At 43.0% G+C, this 18108-nt stretch overlaps 2 protein-coding genes and 1 long non-coding RNA gene across 21 annotated transcripts in view; 1 reads left to right on the top strand and 2 right to left on the bottom strand.

The window, feature by feature from the left end:
* Positions 1 to 18108, top strand: part of LOC309852752 (uncharacterized protein) — a 642676-nt gene that overhangs the window by 497664 nt on the left and 126904 nt on the right. The window lies entirely within an intron of this gene.
* LOC309852777 (KRAB domain-containing protein 5-like) overlaps positions 1 to 18108 on the bottom strand; it is a gene marked incomplete at its 3' end in the record, with an annotated part of 579551 nt that overhangs the window by 520799 nt on the left and 40644 nt on the right. For 2 of the 19 annotated variants that reach the window (XM_082710066.1, XM_082710077.1), the window contains exon 1: positions 8689 to 8759. The exons of 15 other annotated variants lie outside the window; for them this stretch is intronic. In XM_082710066.1, coding sequence (XP_082566192.1) covers positions 8689 to 8712 — 24 coding nt within the window. In that variant the 5' untranslated portion in view covers positions 8713 to 8759. Of the gene's footprint in view, positions 1 to 8688; positions 8760 to 8836; positions 8899 to 18108 lie in introns of those variants that run through there. 2 more of the 19 variants (XM_082710080.1, XM_082710065.1) reach the window with 2 other exon arrangements.
* Positions 10774 to 17150, bottom strand: LOC309852826. The gene is made up of 2 exons (XR_014305408.1): positions 15650 to 17150; positions 10774 to 11427 (listed from the first exon to the last, which is right to left on the bottom strand). It is a non-coding gene; the product is annotated as an uncharacterized lncRNA (long non-coding RNA).

Below are 18108 nucleotides of genomic sequence, written 5' to 3'. Positions count from 1 at the left end.
TTATGCAACGAAAAATAGAGTAAAGGAATCTAAACTGAAAAAGAAACAGTAAAACTCCTTGTTCACACCTGACATGATTACAGAAATGCCTTAAAGTCATCATTTTAATTTTTTTACTGCTTTCGGTCATTGTTTGTATTGTTTATTTCTGCCAGTATTTCCCTACTATACTTCCCATTTCCCAAGTTGTTCATGTTATACAATATGGAGCTAAGAAAAATCTTGGAATAAATAACTTAATTTCCACCAAGGAACTAAAAAAGCAAGAGACTAGGATGAAATTTAGTAGAGGAATGAAATAAAGAAAAGTCTTAAGTAAATAAAGTAAAAGGTTAACTTTAATGGAACACAGAAAGTAATGCCCCTTTCAATCAATAAAACAAAACTGGCAATGCTTTAACTCCATAAACCATTACATAATAATAATTAGGGAAATTTGTTTTTTTTTTTTAAGATTTAATTTATTTACTTGACAGAGATCACAAGTAGGCAGAGAGGCAGGCAGAGAGAAAGGGAGAGCAGGCTCCCCAATGAGCACAGAGCCCGATGCCGGGCTCGATCTCAGGATCGTGACCTGAGCTAAAGGCAGAGTCTTGAACCCACTGAGATACCCAGTGCCTCCAAATAAGGAAATTTATGAAAACAAACAAACAAAAACAAAACAAAGCAGGGAATTCCTAAAATTGGACAAGATATTAAGATTGATTTCCTAACCATGAACCAAAGATTCAGACTGAATCATGATAGTTTCAAAGGTTTCTAAAAAGGGGGCAGAGCATCCAGGTGAGTATGGAGTCCTTCTCTTCCCTTCACTCTTCATTCAAGCCAACCCTACATGGATTCAGGCTACAGGATCACCTCTTAGAACATAGGCTTAGTTCTGAAAACAGACTTTGCCTAAAATGAAAACTGACTTTGCCAGTTATACAACATGGCTGCACTTTGTGGTCTTCCCCAAAGAATCCACTTCCAAAGAAAAGCCTTCCTAACAGCCCTCAGTGTTGAAAGAAGATAGACCAAGTTAAAGGAAATGGAATTAAGGAGCTCTCACAGAAATGACTGTTCTTCAATGGACAGCCTGGGCTGCTCCTCCTGGGCTGCCTGTGAGAACCACAGGATCTTCTTGGTCTTCCAATTCCCTTCTTTGCTCTGCTGGGCAAATGCTTCTCTTTCCCTGTCCCTTCCCTTGTACATTATGGAAGTTTATCTCCACTGTGATACAGATCAGTTTACTTTCCTATGATTTTGTCCTACTATGAGTACTTAGGATTAGCTTCTTTCAAAGAGTAGGGTTAGTTTTCTTTACCTGCAACTTCATAAGATACTAATCTACATATGTATATGCTTCTTGGTATCCACTTTGATTTCATTTCTATTAATATATACTCTACAATGTCCCATTACATTAGGTGTACAACATGTGGACTCAAAAACTCTATAGGTGCTACTATACTCACCAATAGTAGCTAATATCTGGCACCAAAAAATGCTATGGGAAAACCACTGGAGGACTTCCCTGTATTCTTTTCACCCCACGGAAGCCTGTACTTCCCATTCCCACTTCCTCAGGTTGCCCATCATCCTTCTCCATTCCACACTGATAACATTCAGGCTATACATTGTATTTGTGTCTCTTTTGGATTTTCTCTTTGTATCTTGTCATTTGTGGTATGTAGTTTGACCCAGAAGGTGTTATGCAATGTGAACTAAATGACATACAAATACTGTACGTATTCACTTATGTGTACAATCAAAACAACAACTTAAATGAACAAGCAAGAAACAGACCTATGAATGTCTATTTTGGTTTGAATGAAGCCCACCAATAGTCTCAATAAATGTAAAAATTCCAAGATGACACACATCCTATACTATAACCTGTTGGTCTATAACAGTGTTCCAATACTGGCAGAAGACAAGAGGTGCCCAGGTCAAAGTCTAAGTGTCTTATAGCTCATGATACAGCAAACATCATAAACCTCTTTATCACACTAATTCCACTGGCCAATCGCCCACCCCCAACTCATACAGGGACACACTGCACATGAGGTGGGTTTGTGTTGGAGACTCTGAGCATAGGAAACCCCAGTATCATCAGGGAACATCTAGCATATATGCCCGATCCTTGGCCATGAAAACAGACCATCTGTTTTCCTGTACAATAAACTCATCTGTCCTTGACCCAAAATCAAGATGCTATCACTATACTACCAAGCCTTCTTATATGCAAATATGAGTGTAATGACCATTATAACTAAAACATCAATCAAGGAAATGCTCACACAGATCACGAGGCCACCACATGACTTCAAGGAAGAGTGACAATACTGTATAAGGCACATGTATGATTTGTCTCAGATATCCACTACAGTACAGATACATTTTCCATTATGATCTCTTGCTGCTCACCTGGCACTGCTGTACAGTCACATGCAGGGTAGATCCCAAAGTCAATGTACCTGGAAGGTTTGACTTTAAGATCTGCCAACCATCGGCCATAGGGCCAATTGCAAAGGTCTGGAAGATACCCAAGATGCACACTGTAGCACCAAAGACACATTCCTGGATACTCTGTGAACCTAACAAAGTAGCATTCATCCAATGTCATGGTAGAAATCTTTTACCCAAAAGCTGTCAGTGTGTGTGGGACTCCATTACACACAATGTCCACTGATTGCCTATTCTCCTGTGTAGATGAACCTACCTGGCTAAGGAGACCTGTCAGCATCTGTGACTGACTTGGGTGTCCAGCCAATGCTTTGAACTAGAACATTCTCTGCTCTCTGTCTGGGTAGCTATGCATGTTCTTAGTCATTTCCCATGGCTGATGCTAGCCTCCATTCCTGCGCTATTAGAAGCCTAAACAGAGACCCTAGACAACCTCAGAGCTTCTCTCACAGGCTTCTGGGGAGAAAACCAAGCCATCAGCACTGACCTAGCACTGAGCTGAGATCACCCCAGATACACCTTAGTTCACGTTCCTGAATGAAAGCAATCCAAATTTAGGTGACTGGGAACAAGGGTTCTGGGGTGGCTCAGTTGGTTAAGTAGCCACTCTTCATTACAGCTCAGTTTATGATGTCAGGGTCCTGGGTTCGATCACGTCATCAGCAAGTCTGCTTCAGGATTCTCTCTCTCTGTGTCTTTACTCTACTCACTAGTGTGATCTAAAGTAAATGATTTAAACAAACAAACAAACAAACAAACAAACTGGGGCTCCTGGGTGCTTAGTGGGTTAAACTTCCAACTTTTCATTTCAGATCAGGTCATGATCTCAATCTCAGGGTCCTGAGATGGAGCCCTGTGTTAGGCCTCAAGCTCACTAGGGAGTCACTTTGAGATTCTCTCTCCCTCACCTTCTGCCCCTCCCCTGTCTCTCACCTGAGCTTTCTGTAATATAAATGAAGGTATGCTTTCTTTATTTTAAACTAATCTGGAACTTATGTATATACTTTTTAAAGTTAAGAAATGCATGAAAAACATTAATATATGTTATGGATTATATAGTACTGAATATAGTACTCTAATGATAAATCTGTATTTGACTATTTTTATTGGAAGATCATAAACAATTGCAGACTTAAGCAGCTCTTCGTCAGCACACCAATGCAGGAAGCAGAAAATCAGCATGCACTAACTTTAAGGACACTCTCAATTTAAGGGCTTCCTTGAAACAGCTAGTTAGTTTCAGGGCAAAGTGTCATTGCCTTTGTGCCACACACTGTGAAAGAATTCAAAGAAGAGACATTCAAAAACATCTTCCACATCCACCTCTGCTACAGTTAATGTGTTTCAGCATAGACTGGCCCCTGTGACAGTTCTGGTCAATGGTGTAGAGAGAGTGCCTCCCATTCCCTGAATGGGAACAGAAACAGTTCAAATCAAATTCACTATGTCCCATGAGATTTACACTGTCTCCTTTGCTGCAATATACATGGATTGCGGGGTGCCTGGGTGGCTCAGTGGGTTAAAGCCTCTGCCTTTGGCTCAGGTCATGATCCCAGGGTCCTGGGATCGAGCCCCGCATCGGGCTTTCTGCTCAGTGGGGAGCCTGCTTCCTCCTCTCTCTCTGTCTGCCTCTCTGCCTACTTGTGATCTCTGTCTGTCAAATAAATAAATAAAATATTAAAAAAAAAAAAAGAAACATGGAGTGGTATCTGGTGCTGGGCAGTTATCCTGGGGCCAGGATAATTCAAGTATAAGCACATGGCTGGGGCAGACAATCCCAGAAAGACAGCATGTAAAAATTAGATTATACTTGAGGTTGTCTGGGCTATTTCAGAAGACCTGAGCATCTACCAACTCACTGGATATGTACATATCCAAATATCCACCTTCTTTTCTGCATGTACACAACAGGCTTTCATGGTATTGCTGACCACAGAAGAACAGCTACTGAAAAATGTATTATCCTTCAACTGATCCCATGTTCAATATGAGCTTACCATGCTACCCAATTTGAATGGTACCTATCTCTACAACTCAAACAAATCCTCTTTTCACTCAGGTCAAGAGGGGTGTAGGGACAACGTGAGCTCTGAAACAACATAGGGACAGCTACCCCAAATGTTGGGAAGGCTGTTTGAAGCAGAAATTGTCACTGCTGGTAATTGGTGACTGACTTCTCAATGATTCAGTGCCTTGCACATGGATCAGAGCACAGGATAGATTCACCCCAGGGCTGAGTAGAAGTGAGGGCGTGCCCTGCCAACCACAGGTCATCATACTTGCAAGGTCACCCATCTATCCAGGAGCAGACCTATGTTGGGTTATATTCCTGGGATACCAATGCTGCTCCATCACTCCTTACAGAACACTGTGTACTGTTTAAGTTAGAACAACTAGTCAGCACCAAGCCCTGTACCATCTTTGTTTCCTTCAAATAAATGTTAAAAAAAAATTATGAAGTTTCCAAGTTTTTCCCTAATAAGTGCTGACACTGAAGTGACCAACATGGATGACATCACTTCCTAGAAGGGAAAAGAATAACAACTAAGGAATTCTTACTGCTCCAATCGCAAAGGAAGAAGTGATGTCTCAATTTAACTAAAGGAATTTATAATGCCCCCTGGAGAATTACACTCACATTTATTTTTTTTAAGATTTTATTTATTTATTTGACAGACGAGACCACAAGTAGGCAGAGAGGCAGGCAGAGAGAGCGAGAGAAGGAAGTAGGCTCCCTGCAGAGGAGAGAGTACAATGAGGGGCTCGATCCCAGGACCCTGGGATCATCACCTGAGCTGAAGGCAGAGGCTTTAACCCACTGAGCCACCCAGGCATCCCTACTCTCACATTTAAATTAAATTTTGAATACTATGTCATTCCATGGAAACTCTTGTTAAAATCTCTATCAAGGTAGATAAGCAACAGGTGAACACAGGAATAAGGAAAACAGAATAGATCCTGTAGGAGTAAAACCCAGTTATGTAAGAGACGATTCACATGAAAAGAGTCTCAAACTAAGATACACCAGATGTAGAAAGCAGAACTTCAATACAATACAGAGAAAACTATTTTTATTATGAATCTAGAATCTCTTTACTTACTAGGAAATCATCAGTTTTCAAACTTGGAAATGACCTGGCTTGAACCAAGGTTCCTTTTCCTTCTGAAGATATAGGTACACACATGTATGTATGTACACATGCTTCTTCCTACTTATAGTCCTTGAGAATTGTGTAGCTGTGGCTTCTCATTATATTTGTAGTGACTTTGTTCAATTAGCGATCAGTAGGTAGAACCCCTGGTGTTAGATGGTGAGCCATGGCTCAGGACAAGAAAAAGAAACTAACATTTACAAAAACCATTCATGACAGTCCTTATCAAAATTGTAGCAATAAAGAAAATCTTCTAATTCTGAAATAGAGAAATACACTCAAAACCATTCTGTGAGGTTAGCAGTACCCTGATATCAAAGCAGTTTAAACAAAAGATAAAAGGTTAGTTTATCTGATGAAACTTCTGCTACTCTGTCCTACTCTGCCTTTCTCTGGTATTTATCAACAGACTGGAAGTTGAAGGACAATTAATTTTATCCACACCTCTTCTGATTTTGTTCTCTTCAGAAACTACAAGCAAGGGGCACCCAGATGGTTTAGCTGGTTAAGGGTCTGCCTTCAGCTCAGGTCATGATCTCAAACTCCTGGGATAGAGCCCTGAGTTGAACTCCCCACTCAGTGGGAATCTGCTTCTCCCTCTTTCCCTTTCATCACACTCAAGCATTCTCTCTCAGCTGAGAAAACATTTAAAAGAAGAAAGGAAGGAAGAAAAAAGAATGAATCTATAACAAGAGAAATACAGAAGAAATAGTTTACCCTGAAATGCAACAGTTCCTGAATATTCCTCAGTATCCCATGTTCCTTACAAATGACAGGAGGGAAAATAGGAATATTTTAGGGGAGGATCTGGCAGACAGCACCAAGCCAATAAAAGAAGTTCACATCAGCTCAATGGAAACAAATGTTATCAGCGTCTAATGCACATCAAAGGACACATCATCACTGGTGTTTCCAATGGACTGAAAACAGGATTTCAGAATATAAATCTGATTTTGGAAATACAGTAGATATATACCTAAACAATTGAGTCACTATACGATCTGTAGAGGCTGCTTTTCGGCAAGGAGGCTTGAGCAAAGGAGTGGAGGAAGGGCCCCAGTGTCCCCTTGGCTGAGTCCAGACAGGCCCAGCAGGGGACCCACCTCAAAACTACCAAGACCCTAAGGAACCAATGGGCTTCTGACAACCAGGTACAATGAGCAGAAATGAGCAAGTCCCACAGCTTCCCCAGAACTCCTCACCTTCCTTCTCCTGAAAAGCAACCCACACACACTGCCCCTTGCAGACAAGCTCTTCTGTGCCCCACTGTCTGCTGATCTTTTAGGTCTTCAGGAAACTTCCACCACAGGGGAATTCCGGCAGTGCTTCTAGACGGACTTCCAGCTAATCGTGGACACTAGTCTGGGGCCCCAAGTGACTGAGAGAGACACTACACTGAGACAACACAGCATCCCTGTGCTAGAAATAACTAGTTTACTCCTTTCTTTTCTTTGAATTTTTAAGATTTATTTTTATTTTCATCTTCTTTAAAGATTATATTTATAGGGGCGCCTGGATGGCTCAGTGGGTTAAAGCCTCTACCTTCTGCTCAGGTCATGATCCCAGAGTCCTGAAATCCAGCCCTGCAAGGGGCTCTCTGCTCAGCAGGGAGCCTTCTTCCTCCACTCTCTCTGCTTGCTACTCTGCCTACTTGCAATCTCCGTCTGTCAAATAAATAAATAAAATCTTTATTTAAAAAAAGATTATATTAATAGGGGCACCTGGGTGGCTCAGTCAGTGGGCATCAGCCTTCTGCTCAGGCCAAGACACAAGGTCCTGGGAATACCTCCTACACTGGGGCAGTGGGAGAGTGTATTTGCTCAGCGAGGAGCCTTCTGCCTCTGCCCATAACACACCCTACTTGTGCTCTCTTTTTCTTACAAATAAAGAAAGTTTTTTTTTACAAAGACTGTATTTATTTCAAAGAAAGCAAGTGAGATAGCACAAACAGGCAGAACTGGAGAAGGAGAGGAAGAAGCAGGATGCCTGCCCATCCCATCTGTGAGCCCGATGTGGGGCTGGATCCCAGGACCCTGAGATTATGACCGAAGGTGGAGGCAGAGGCTTAATCCACTGAGCCACCCAAGTGCCACAATAAGTAAAATTTTGAAAAAAATATTGTATTTATTTCAGAGAGTGAGAGAGAGACCACAAACAGGCAGAAAATCAGAGGGGGGGGGGCAGGATCCCTGCCCACCTGGGAGCCTGATGTGGGGCTGGATCTCAGATCCCCAAGATCATGACCTGAGCTGAAGTCAGAAATCAGACTCTTAACCAACTTAACCACCCGCGATCCCCAAGATTGATTTATATTTTAGAGGAGATGAGGAAAGGCAGGAGAAGCAGAAATCTTTAAGCGGACTCCCCTCTGGGCACAGAGACAGAAATGGGGATACCAGTTCAGGACCCTGGGATCCCAACCTGAGCGGCAAACAGTCCAACCTTAGTTGACTGAGCCCTCAGGCACCCTCCTCTAGTGGACTTTAAGTAGAATATCTCTTTCAGGGGCACCTGGGTGGCTCAGTGGGTTAAAGCCTCTGTCTTCAGCTGGGGTCATGATCCCAGGGTCCTGAGATTGAGCCCCACATCGGGCTCTCTGCACAGTGGGGAGCCTGCTTCCTCCTCTCTCTCTGCCAGTCTCTTTACCTACTTGTGATCTCTATATGTCAAATAAATAAACAAAATCTTTAAAAAAAATAAAATAAAAAAGAATATCTCTTTCACGTTCTAAAGATGAAGACACTCACACCCCCTTTCTTAGAGTGAGAAGTTTCCAAGTTTTTCTGGACTCCTACTCATCGAGTTTATGTCTGCATTTCCTTACTCCCCAGCTGCACACAGCTGATCGAGAATACAGAGGAACCCGAATGAGAAATTATTTCCCTCCCTGACATCCCAGGACCAGACCTCATCTGCCACAGGAATCTCGGACTGAACACCTTCCCCTTTAAATCTGCCACCAACAGAATACTGACACTCCTCGCGGGGCTTTAAGTCAAAGTGACAACGGCTGATGCACTATCAAAGCCAGGTTGGGGACACAGGACAGTAGGCTCCGGGACATAGAGAAGCATTCTAAAGACCTAACCATGAGTATCACTTCTGACCACATCTTATAAATAGGTGAATGCAGAATCGAGAAGCACCCATATTTGAGGCATCCACATCTGAAGCTTCTAAACACTACGGTCTGCGGAGAAACAGAGGACACGTCTCCGCGGGGACACCAGGCTCACCTGAGAACCGGCCATTTCTGCCTTCGCCTCCACCTCTAGATTTCGTCCTCATGAGGGATCTGTGGGGGAAATCACAGCTGCATCAGGAGAAAATGCCCTGAAATCCAGCAAGAGCTCCTTCTCCTCACACCGCTCGCTAGCGGGCAGACTTGGAGATGCAGAAAAGGCCCAACTTCCCAGTCCTTTATGTCAGGAGCAGCTCAGAAACTGTGAGCTCCCATGAGGACACCTATCCCTGCATTTTCCTCACCTGCTTTGTGGGGAGGGAGGGGTCCCCTCCCATTGCCACTCACAACGTCAGAATCAGCATTGGAACAGCGGGCTGCAAGGACCCGACATTCCCAGACTCACGGAGCAGAGATCCTGTCACCTCTCCAGGGCCAAAGCAGCAAATACACTCTCAGAAAACCACCAAAAGCCCTCGGGCTCCCCCCTGGCCTCACTGAGAACCTCCTGGAGCCCTTAATTAACACAACAGTGTTGTTTTCACCCAAACCAACTGACAGAATCTGAGGGGGAGGCCCGCAGAGGAGATCCTTCCTGAAACTCCACAGGTGACCCTGCTGGGAAGGAACTGGGATGGTGACCAGGCCAATCAGGGGAACCAAGGCTGGTGCTGGGAACAGAGTTCGAGCCCTGCCTTCTCCACCATCAGAGTTTTGGTAGACTGCAGGTTTTGTGGTCCCGACCTGCTGAGGCCTCCTTGGCTGGCAAAGCAATGAAGCTCTGGCTGCCCTTGATCCCCAGCTCTGTGTGCACGTTCTGTTCCGGGTCTGAAGCATGGAGGTCAGTTCACACAACAGAATGAATGTGAGGAGAGGAAAGTTTGTTTTTCCTGCACTGTTCTCAATTCTTCGGCTGGTCTAAGACTTAAAATGATGTAAGACACTTTCAGGAGAGAAAACAATGATGTTCTTAATTATGGGAACGAGAAAGACAGCACCTGCTGTTCCCAGCACCAGCCTTGGTTCCCCTGATTGGCCTGGGGATTGGCCTGAGGCACAAAGACAGGTGATTGAAGCTCCTGTGTCACTGACTTAAGAAGGAGGAGGTGGATTTAGAATTTCCAAAGAGGGGATTATATTCAGAGAAGAAAGGAAAGATGAAATATTTATCAAACAATATTTGCCCTCAAGGTAGGCAACTCTTCTTTCTCTTTTCTTTTTTTTTTTAAGTTTTATTAATTTTTTTTTCAGTATTCCAAGATTCATTCTTTATGCACCAAACCCAGTGCTCCATGCAATACATGCCCTCCTTAATACCCAACACCAGGCTCACCCAACCCCCCACCCCCTCCCCTCTATAACCCTCAGTTTGTTTCTCATAAACTACAGTCTCTCATGCTTCATCTCCCTGTCCGATTTCCTCTAACTCACTTCTCTCTCCTTCTCCTAATGTTCTCCTCCTAATGTCCTTCCTTATGCTCCACAATTAAACGAAACCACATAATTGGTGTTCTCTGCTTGACTTAGTTCACTCCACATAATCTCCAGTCCTGTCCATGTTGATACAAAAATTGGGTATTCATCCTTTCTGATGGAGGCATAATACTCCATTGTACATATGGACCATACCTTCTTTATGCATTCATGTGTTGAAGGTCATCTTGGCTCTGCACATCTGGTGACTGTGGCCATAGCTACTATGAACATTGTGGTACAGTTGGCCCTTTTTTTCACTGCATCTGAATCTTTGGGGTATATACCCAAGAGTGCAATTGCAGGATCCTAGGGTAGCTCTATTTTTAATTTCTCAAGGAATCTCCACACTCTTTTCCAACCTTGCTGCACCAACTTGCATTCCCACCAACAGTGTAAGAGAGCTCCCCTTTTCCCACATCCTCTCCAGCACATGTTGTTTCCTGTCTTGCTAATTTTGGCCATTCTAATGAAAGACCCGCGGATCCCCTTACCCAAGAATCCAACCCTGCCACTGGATGCAATCAGCAAGAGGTTCTTTATTGTTACGCAGGCGCCTGCGGGTGGTCAGCGCGCGCCTGCGGGTGGTCAGCAGCTCCTGCTAGCTGAGCACACCCGGCTGGGGTGGTGCCGGGTTTTTATAGACAGGTACAAACAAGTTTTGGGTGGGGCACAACTGATTGGTGGACAGTTTGAACTTTTGAAAAAGGCATACTTGGTGTTAGTGGATTGGCCCTGGAAGACCCCCCTCGCGCGAAGAGAAAGGCGGGAAGGGGAAACAAAGAGGGGAAGTTTGACCTTATTACTCAGCAGAAAGACATCCTATCTATGTGACCATGCAGCCCCCTTGCCTACGAGACCATGCCCTGGCTATTAGGAGAGTGTATCTTGTTCAAACAGGAGTCAAGTGTCATGCCCTAAAAGCCAAGCGAGTTACAGAAAGGCAAAAGAGCAGTTACATTGAATTCAACCCTGGGGGAAGGGTCTTTTCATTGCAAGGGGAGGAGGGGTACTTTTACACAACAAAAGAGCAGTTAATTACTTAACGATGAGGGGGGGTCTTTCATTCCCCCCTTTTTCTTGATCATGGATAGAATCTTATATCCATTTGTCCTTTTCTTGCACTAAGTGGGGTACAAGGCGCCAGCTTTTGCTTTCTCCTCAGCCAGCCTCCTGCTCCTTCATTTCCCCTTGAACAATCTTGACCCTGAAATCTTTAAGGGGGTTGAAGGTGGAAGGTCTCATCTTCTGTAACTTCTTCCTGCTGAATAGGGGCGTAGAGCTGTCCCTACCTACTGGGGTCAATATTGATCAGGGTAGGAACGTATAAGGGAGTTACAAAGGTGGAGGCAGCTGAATCCAGCGCTGACAGTGAAGAGGCGTCCTTGCATGCGATAAGGATCCTCTGTCGTGGTGTAGTCATTGTAACTTGGAGTCTCGGCACCAAGTAGAGAAACATGGAACAAAGCAACATATTAAGATTAATAAGGCGATAAGAATGAGAAGCCCGAAAGGGAGATTTGGCCATAGTCCTCCTTCAAATTAGGAACTTAACCATTTACTGAGAGAGAAGGATCTTGTAGGGCCTTAATCTGGGGGTTCATATCCTTCAGTATTCCTGTGACATTTTTGTGATAGTCTGGGACGTACACACAACATTCTGTCTTGATAATTGCACATGTGCCACCCTGGGCTGCTGTCAGGACATCTAAGGCCATCCTATTTTGTAGGACTGTCTCGCATATTTGTGACACTTCGGTATTAAGCCGGGAGATGCCATTTAGTGAATCATTGAGTGCCTTTGTAGTATATTTATTAAGGGCTTCTACATGCCACATGACATCCTCTAGTCCCGCAGATGGAACAAAGATGGATGCTAAGTAATCATACCATTTAAAAACAGATCGCTTCCATCTCTGTTTCAAGTTGGGGAGATTAGCTGGAGTTGTAATAGTCTTAGTAATGCGCCCATGAATCCAGGCAAATCCTAAAGTATAGCGACCTATCCACCCTGGAGGAAGCCAGGCCCACAGGTTAGTTCCACATATCCAGTGGGTTCCGTTTGGAGCTGGCCATCTGATGTCAGGTCACCTTGCCCAATCAGTAGCAAACCAGTCAGTAGCCTGGAGTACTATTACTTGGGAACACATTTCTAGTGAGCCATCCTTAGTATAGCGATAAGGAGGGTTTTGTAACTTAGGCCCATATTTGATTGGGGAGTTATGGCTTGACAGTAATCCCCTTTCCTTCCAAATAGCTCCATGGGCATGTAGTACCAGGAAAGCATATTTGGAGTCAGTACAAATGTTAATTCTTAGGCTTTGGCAATTGCAAAGTGCTAGTGAGCACTATGGCACACCTAGCTTTTCTTATTCTTTCTATGAAAATTACTGTCATCAGAAAACCAACCGTAAAACCAATAAGACCTTTGAGTGGTCCACCCTTAACAGTATCCTGATTACAGAGGATCACTGGCAAGTGAGAAAACTTGTCAAGAGATAAGGGGAGTCTGCCATGCATCATCCAATCCACTCATAAAGAAAGTGGGGTCATCCATTATCTCCACAAGTCCATAGTTAATCCTATGGAGTGTGGTATGGTGGCTTTTAGGCAATTTCATTATCCCAGCCACACATAAGGTATTAGTTAAGTTATATAATTGTTGGGGAATCAATCCCATTTTTTCCAATTGTTTAATCATGTGCTGTGGGGTCTGCTAATATCCCCACAAAATAATAAGATCGACTAAAGAAGCTATTGTGCAACTTCTCTGAAGTTTACCTCAAATTGTTTAGACAATCAAATCTAGAATTTAACATCCATAAAGGTGTGTTACTAAAACAATTTTTCTCTCTAAAATAACCCTCATTTCCAGAGATAGCCAAATCAGGACTAATTCACTTGTGAAACAAGTCCAATTTTAACAAACTTGGCCTAATTATTTACATAAGCTCAGCAAGAACAGTTGAGTGTGATCATATAGATCTTTTAGCATCTGCTTTGCTGGAACTTTGTATAAGGAATCTCTAGGTTGAACTTTTGGTAGCCTCTCCGGGCCAGAAGCCAAGCCCTGTACTTGCCATCAGGCATGCCTGCAATACCTGTTAATTTGGGCGAATGCCTCTTCTGAGTCTCCGCACCTACCAAAGAGTGACATTCTTTACTCACCTGGTGAGGCTGCTGGGAACTCTGTAAGCAAGGTATCAGGCCAACAGTCCCAAGGGGCTTTATGGCTCCAGGTTTCATAAAGTCAACCTTAGTTCCTTAAAGCTGTCTGGTCATATCTGAGTCTTTTCAAATATGACATCCCAGTCAAAGCCTTGGTAAAATAACCAGTTTCCAATGGTGTCCTGTTACAAGGAGAACAGATTCTTATTGAACTTATGCAAATGACTGATTGCCATGGAAGAATGAATACTTACTGAGACCTTTTGGTTTCAGAGGGTTCAGATAGAGAGAAAAGGTGAATGCTTTGAGCACTTTTACATCTCTATAAGTTACAAATAACTTAAGAAAAAGTATCCCTAGTCTGGAAGAGCAAACATTTGAGAGAACCGGCAATGTTTAAAGTAAGATAAAACATTAAGAGACATAACACTATAATCTTTTAGTTCATTTAGTCCCATATTACTAATTCTGGTGAATGCGGCTTTAGTCAGTTTTGGAAATCCTTACCCATTTCAGTTTTAGGACTTTCAAGTATATCAAGTATCTGTATTTGTCCTGAAAGTCCTTTATATGAATCTCCTTGAAGATAAAACTCATTAAAATAAGAGAATTAAAACAATTATAAATGACAAAAACTCAGAATGGATATGGTTAGAGCTAAAGAGACACGGGAGTTTACAATTTAGCTGCAAGGAAATCAGGTTATTTCTGTGATACATAACATTTCCATAATTACAGTATCAAGTGATGATCTCTCAAAACGTTAAAACTTTAGGAAGTGCGTAGAATCTCTAGAGTTAAAACTTTAGGAAGTGCGTAGAATCTCTAGAATAGTTATAGCATTTTCCCAAATGTAACCCAAGGTTTATCATTGGTTTAAATCTTGTCAACAATTGCTAAAACCTTAGAAAGTTTAAAAACACATGCCTAAATATAATTAGGGATGTTAAACACCTGATAAAACAAAACATAGGAACTGAATTTTTCAGGCAGGCAAAGAGAAAACCATTTACACTTTTAAACAGATCAATTAGCTAAGAAAACTTTGCCCCTTTTAAACAGAAAGAAAACCAGCTTTTTATACCAGTGTCTTTCCCTTTTTTATTTTACTTCTAAGTGTGCAGTCTTAAGATAGGAGTTTTCTGGGTTTCCCTCCTATCATGAATGATGTCACAGACAAGGGGGGGGGGATCTTTCCCCTTCTGGGTATCTCTGGCTAATGGGAGGTGATCAGTCTCCCCTTTCATTCTTTACAGATTAGAGTGAGTTTCTATGGTTACAGGCAATGGAGGATGGTAACAGGGTGTTTTCGCAGTGCCTCAAGGTTGGGCTGCTTCCTTAATCTCTCAAGGCCAAATGGCCCTTATACTTGGAAGTATAATCTGTGTGGAGGCAGGTCAGGAGAGTGCTAAATTACCTTGGAGGCTGTTTTTCTTTCTTTCTTTTTTTTTTTTTTTTTAGTCTGTCCTGACCATATCTAAAATTTCTTTTCTGAAGATTTCCGTTCACAAACCTTCTACAACTTTCCTTTGCATTCAGGTTTTGTCCCAAGCCATTTCCTTCCAAACAACCATCTCATTTAGGACAAAATTACCTTCCCTTACCTTCAACAAAATGTATTCCCATTCCTTAAATCTTTCTTACATATCTCCTACTTTCCTACATACAGTTTCCCTTTATTTCCATCAGTCTTAGTTACACTAAGCAGAACTTTGTATTCTTAGAAACACCTTTAGTTATTAACCAATTGTGAACTGTTACAACAGAATTCTTCAGGTGGCAAATTTATCAATCAGTTAAGTGGCAAACAAGTTTACCAACAGATTTAAATACTCTTAGTTTCTTTGCAGTAAGAAGTCAAAAGCACAAACCTACGTCCAGTAATTAACGATTTAGCATTTTATCCTGTTTGGTTAAGACCTAGATGTCCACAATTCAATTCCATTTGTCATCCAAGCAAAACTTTAAAACTTTCAGGTTACCAAAGACTTTGAAAGCTACTTCAGCAATTACCCATTAGAACTTTGAGATAGACAATTAACCATCAGTTTAGTCATTTCTTTGCTAACAAATTTTAATAAGTAACACAAGCTTATCTGACCTTCAGTAAACTGATAGAATAAAAGTTTCACATTTACTGCTGTAACTTCAAAGACACGTCTTAATTAAACCAACAAACTTAACTTAGTTCCAATACTGATTTACGTTCCACCTGGACCCACTCCACTTTGAATGTAAGATCTGGAGTGGGGGTGTTCTTCTTGCTCCTTGACAGTGAAGAGAGAAGGAGCTGTGGTGCATGATCTAGAGGCCAGTCATGCAGGCTGCACACACGTTGGTACAGAAACACGTAAGGGGGAAACAGAAGAAACAAAGCGCCGCCAGGAGGCAGAGAAAGGATTCCCAGTTTTGGAGCTCCTAAGCCCCAACAGAGGAGCAGACGCCATGCTTTCCCACCAGCAAGGGGGGAGGGGTTAGGCAGTCCAAGTCAGGCCAGAGAACACAGGGAAACTTCCCCGAAACAAAGAGAGTTTCGGCAGCTGCTTGGGAATATTCCTTATGGTCTCTGTCTTGAGTTAGACTAACCCCAGTTGGCTCCAGTTAACCTTAATCAAGGGAAACACAAAGGGCAACGAGAAAAGCACACAAGACACACAAGACAATTAACAAAAAGGTCGCTGCGCGGTTTCGGTATACTACCGAAAGCAAGGTTTCCACCGGCCCAGAGGAGCCTCGAGATCTCCCTGCGGTGGACAAATTCCGTCCAGGGCCGAGGGGTTCCTCTGGAACGGACAAACGGATATAACCCTCGGACAAATGAGGGGCCCCGAAAAATCGGGCCCCTTGACACCCTGGAGCGTCCTCCAGGGTCAGCAGGGGAGAAGTCCGAGCTCGTCAGCTCCTTCTCAAGCTGCCTACAAATACAATCCAACAACGCACGCTGTTGTACAAACACTATACCGCTACCCGCAGTATAGGTCAAACAGAGGCCTCACAAGACTAGAGACAAACAAGAACACGAGACTGGATACAAATGAGAACATGAGACAGGAGACAAGAATGCTGGCCACCTTACCTCCCGGTGGGAGTCAGTTGGATCCGTGGGCAGGAGTCCGATGATCTCGGTGGGACCTCCAAATGAAAGACCCGCGGATCCCCTTACCCAAGAATCCAACCCTGCCACTGGATGCAATCAGCAAGAGGTTCTTTATTGTTACGCAGGCGCCTGCGGGTGGTCAGCGCGCGCCTGCGGGTGGTCAGCAGCTCCTGCTAGCTGAGCACACCCGGCTGGGGTGGTGCCGGGTTTTTATAGACAGGTACAAACAAGTTTTGGGTGGGGCACAACTGATTGGTGGACAGTTTGAACTTTTGAAAAAGGCATACTTGGTGTTAGTGGATTGGCCCTGGAAGACCCCCCTCGCGCGAAGAGAAAGGCGGGAAGGGGAAACAAAGAGGGGAAGTTTGACCTTATTACTCAGCAGAAAGACATCCTATCTATGTGACCATGCAGCCCCCTTGCCTACGAGACCATGCCCTGGCTATTAGGAGAGTGTATCTTGTTCAAACAGGAGTCAAGTGTCATGCCCTAAAAGCCAAGCGAGTTACAGAAAGGCAAAAGAGCAGTTACATTGAATTCAACCCTGGGGGAAGGGTCTTTTCATTGCAAGGGGAGGAGGGGTACTTTTACACAACAAAAGAGCAGTTAATTACTTAACGATGAGGGGGGGTCTTTCACTAACTGGTGTAAGGTAGTATCCCAATGTGGTTCTGACTTGAATCTCCCTGATGGCTAATGATGATGAACACTTTTTCATGTGTCTGTTACAGGTGGGCAACTCTCTGTGATATAAACTGTGAATCTCTGGTATCCATGTAGGAAAGAACATTAGGGTTTGAAGCCGATGGCAAGGAAAGATTTCTTGAGATGTGATGTCTCTGGTGCAAAAGGTGATTTTATGAAAGCATTGGGACAGGACTTGGGGGCAGAAAGAGCTGCACTCTGTCATGAGGCATGGCCTATTATATACTTTCAAGTTGGAGGGAGTTTGAGATAGCCAAAGTCTATAAGGGATTTTGGAAGCAAGGTTTATAGGACATTGAGGGGCTAGTGGTATTTGGGAAAAGGTCATTTATTACCATCTAAAAAACCTTAGTCATCGGCCCCTTCTCGGTGGGCCATCTGCTTCGGGGATGATTGCCAATAGGGAGGAAGGGGGGGTGAGAGAAGAAGGAAATTCCAAAAGAAATGTTATATGTTAAAATAGACTTACAGAATCCTGCAGGGGATTGGGGGGTTCAGGTCAAGATTGTCTTTTCCTGTTAGCAACATATTAACATCAAGGCAGTTGAGTCCTTGGAGGAATGCCACTCTGCCTGTTTCAAGCACATGTCAATGAACTGTAGATATAAGGATATTAGTAAGTTTTCTTCTGCCTTTGTTTCCCACATGATCAGCTCTCTTCCTAATAAAGGCCCTCAATCTAATTGATTCTAAATGACATTATTTCCTTCTGCTGTGATGATGAGTATATACACATATATGCATATATATGAATATATATGTATATATAATATATACACATATACATATATATTATATGTGTATATATGTATGTATATATTATATATATGCATAAGTATACATATATACATATGCATATATACACATACATATGCATATATATG

Source organism: Mustela nivalis (genome assembly GCF_964662115.1).
Source record: "Mustela nivalis genome assembly, chromosome: 18".
Taxonomy (NCBI): Eukaryota; Metazoa; Chordata; class Mammalia; order Carnivora; family Mustelidae; genus Mustela; species Mustela nivalis.
This window is presented reverse-complemented; position numbering and strand designations above follow the sequence as displayed.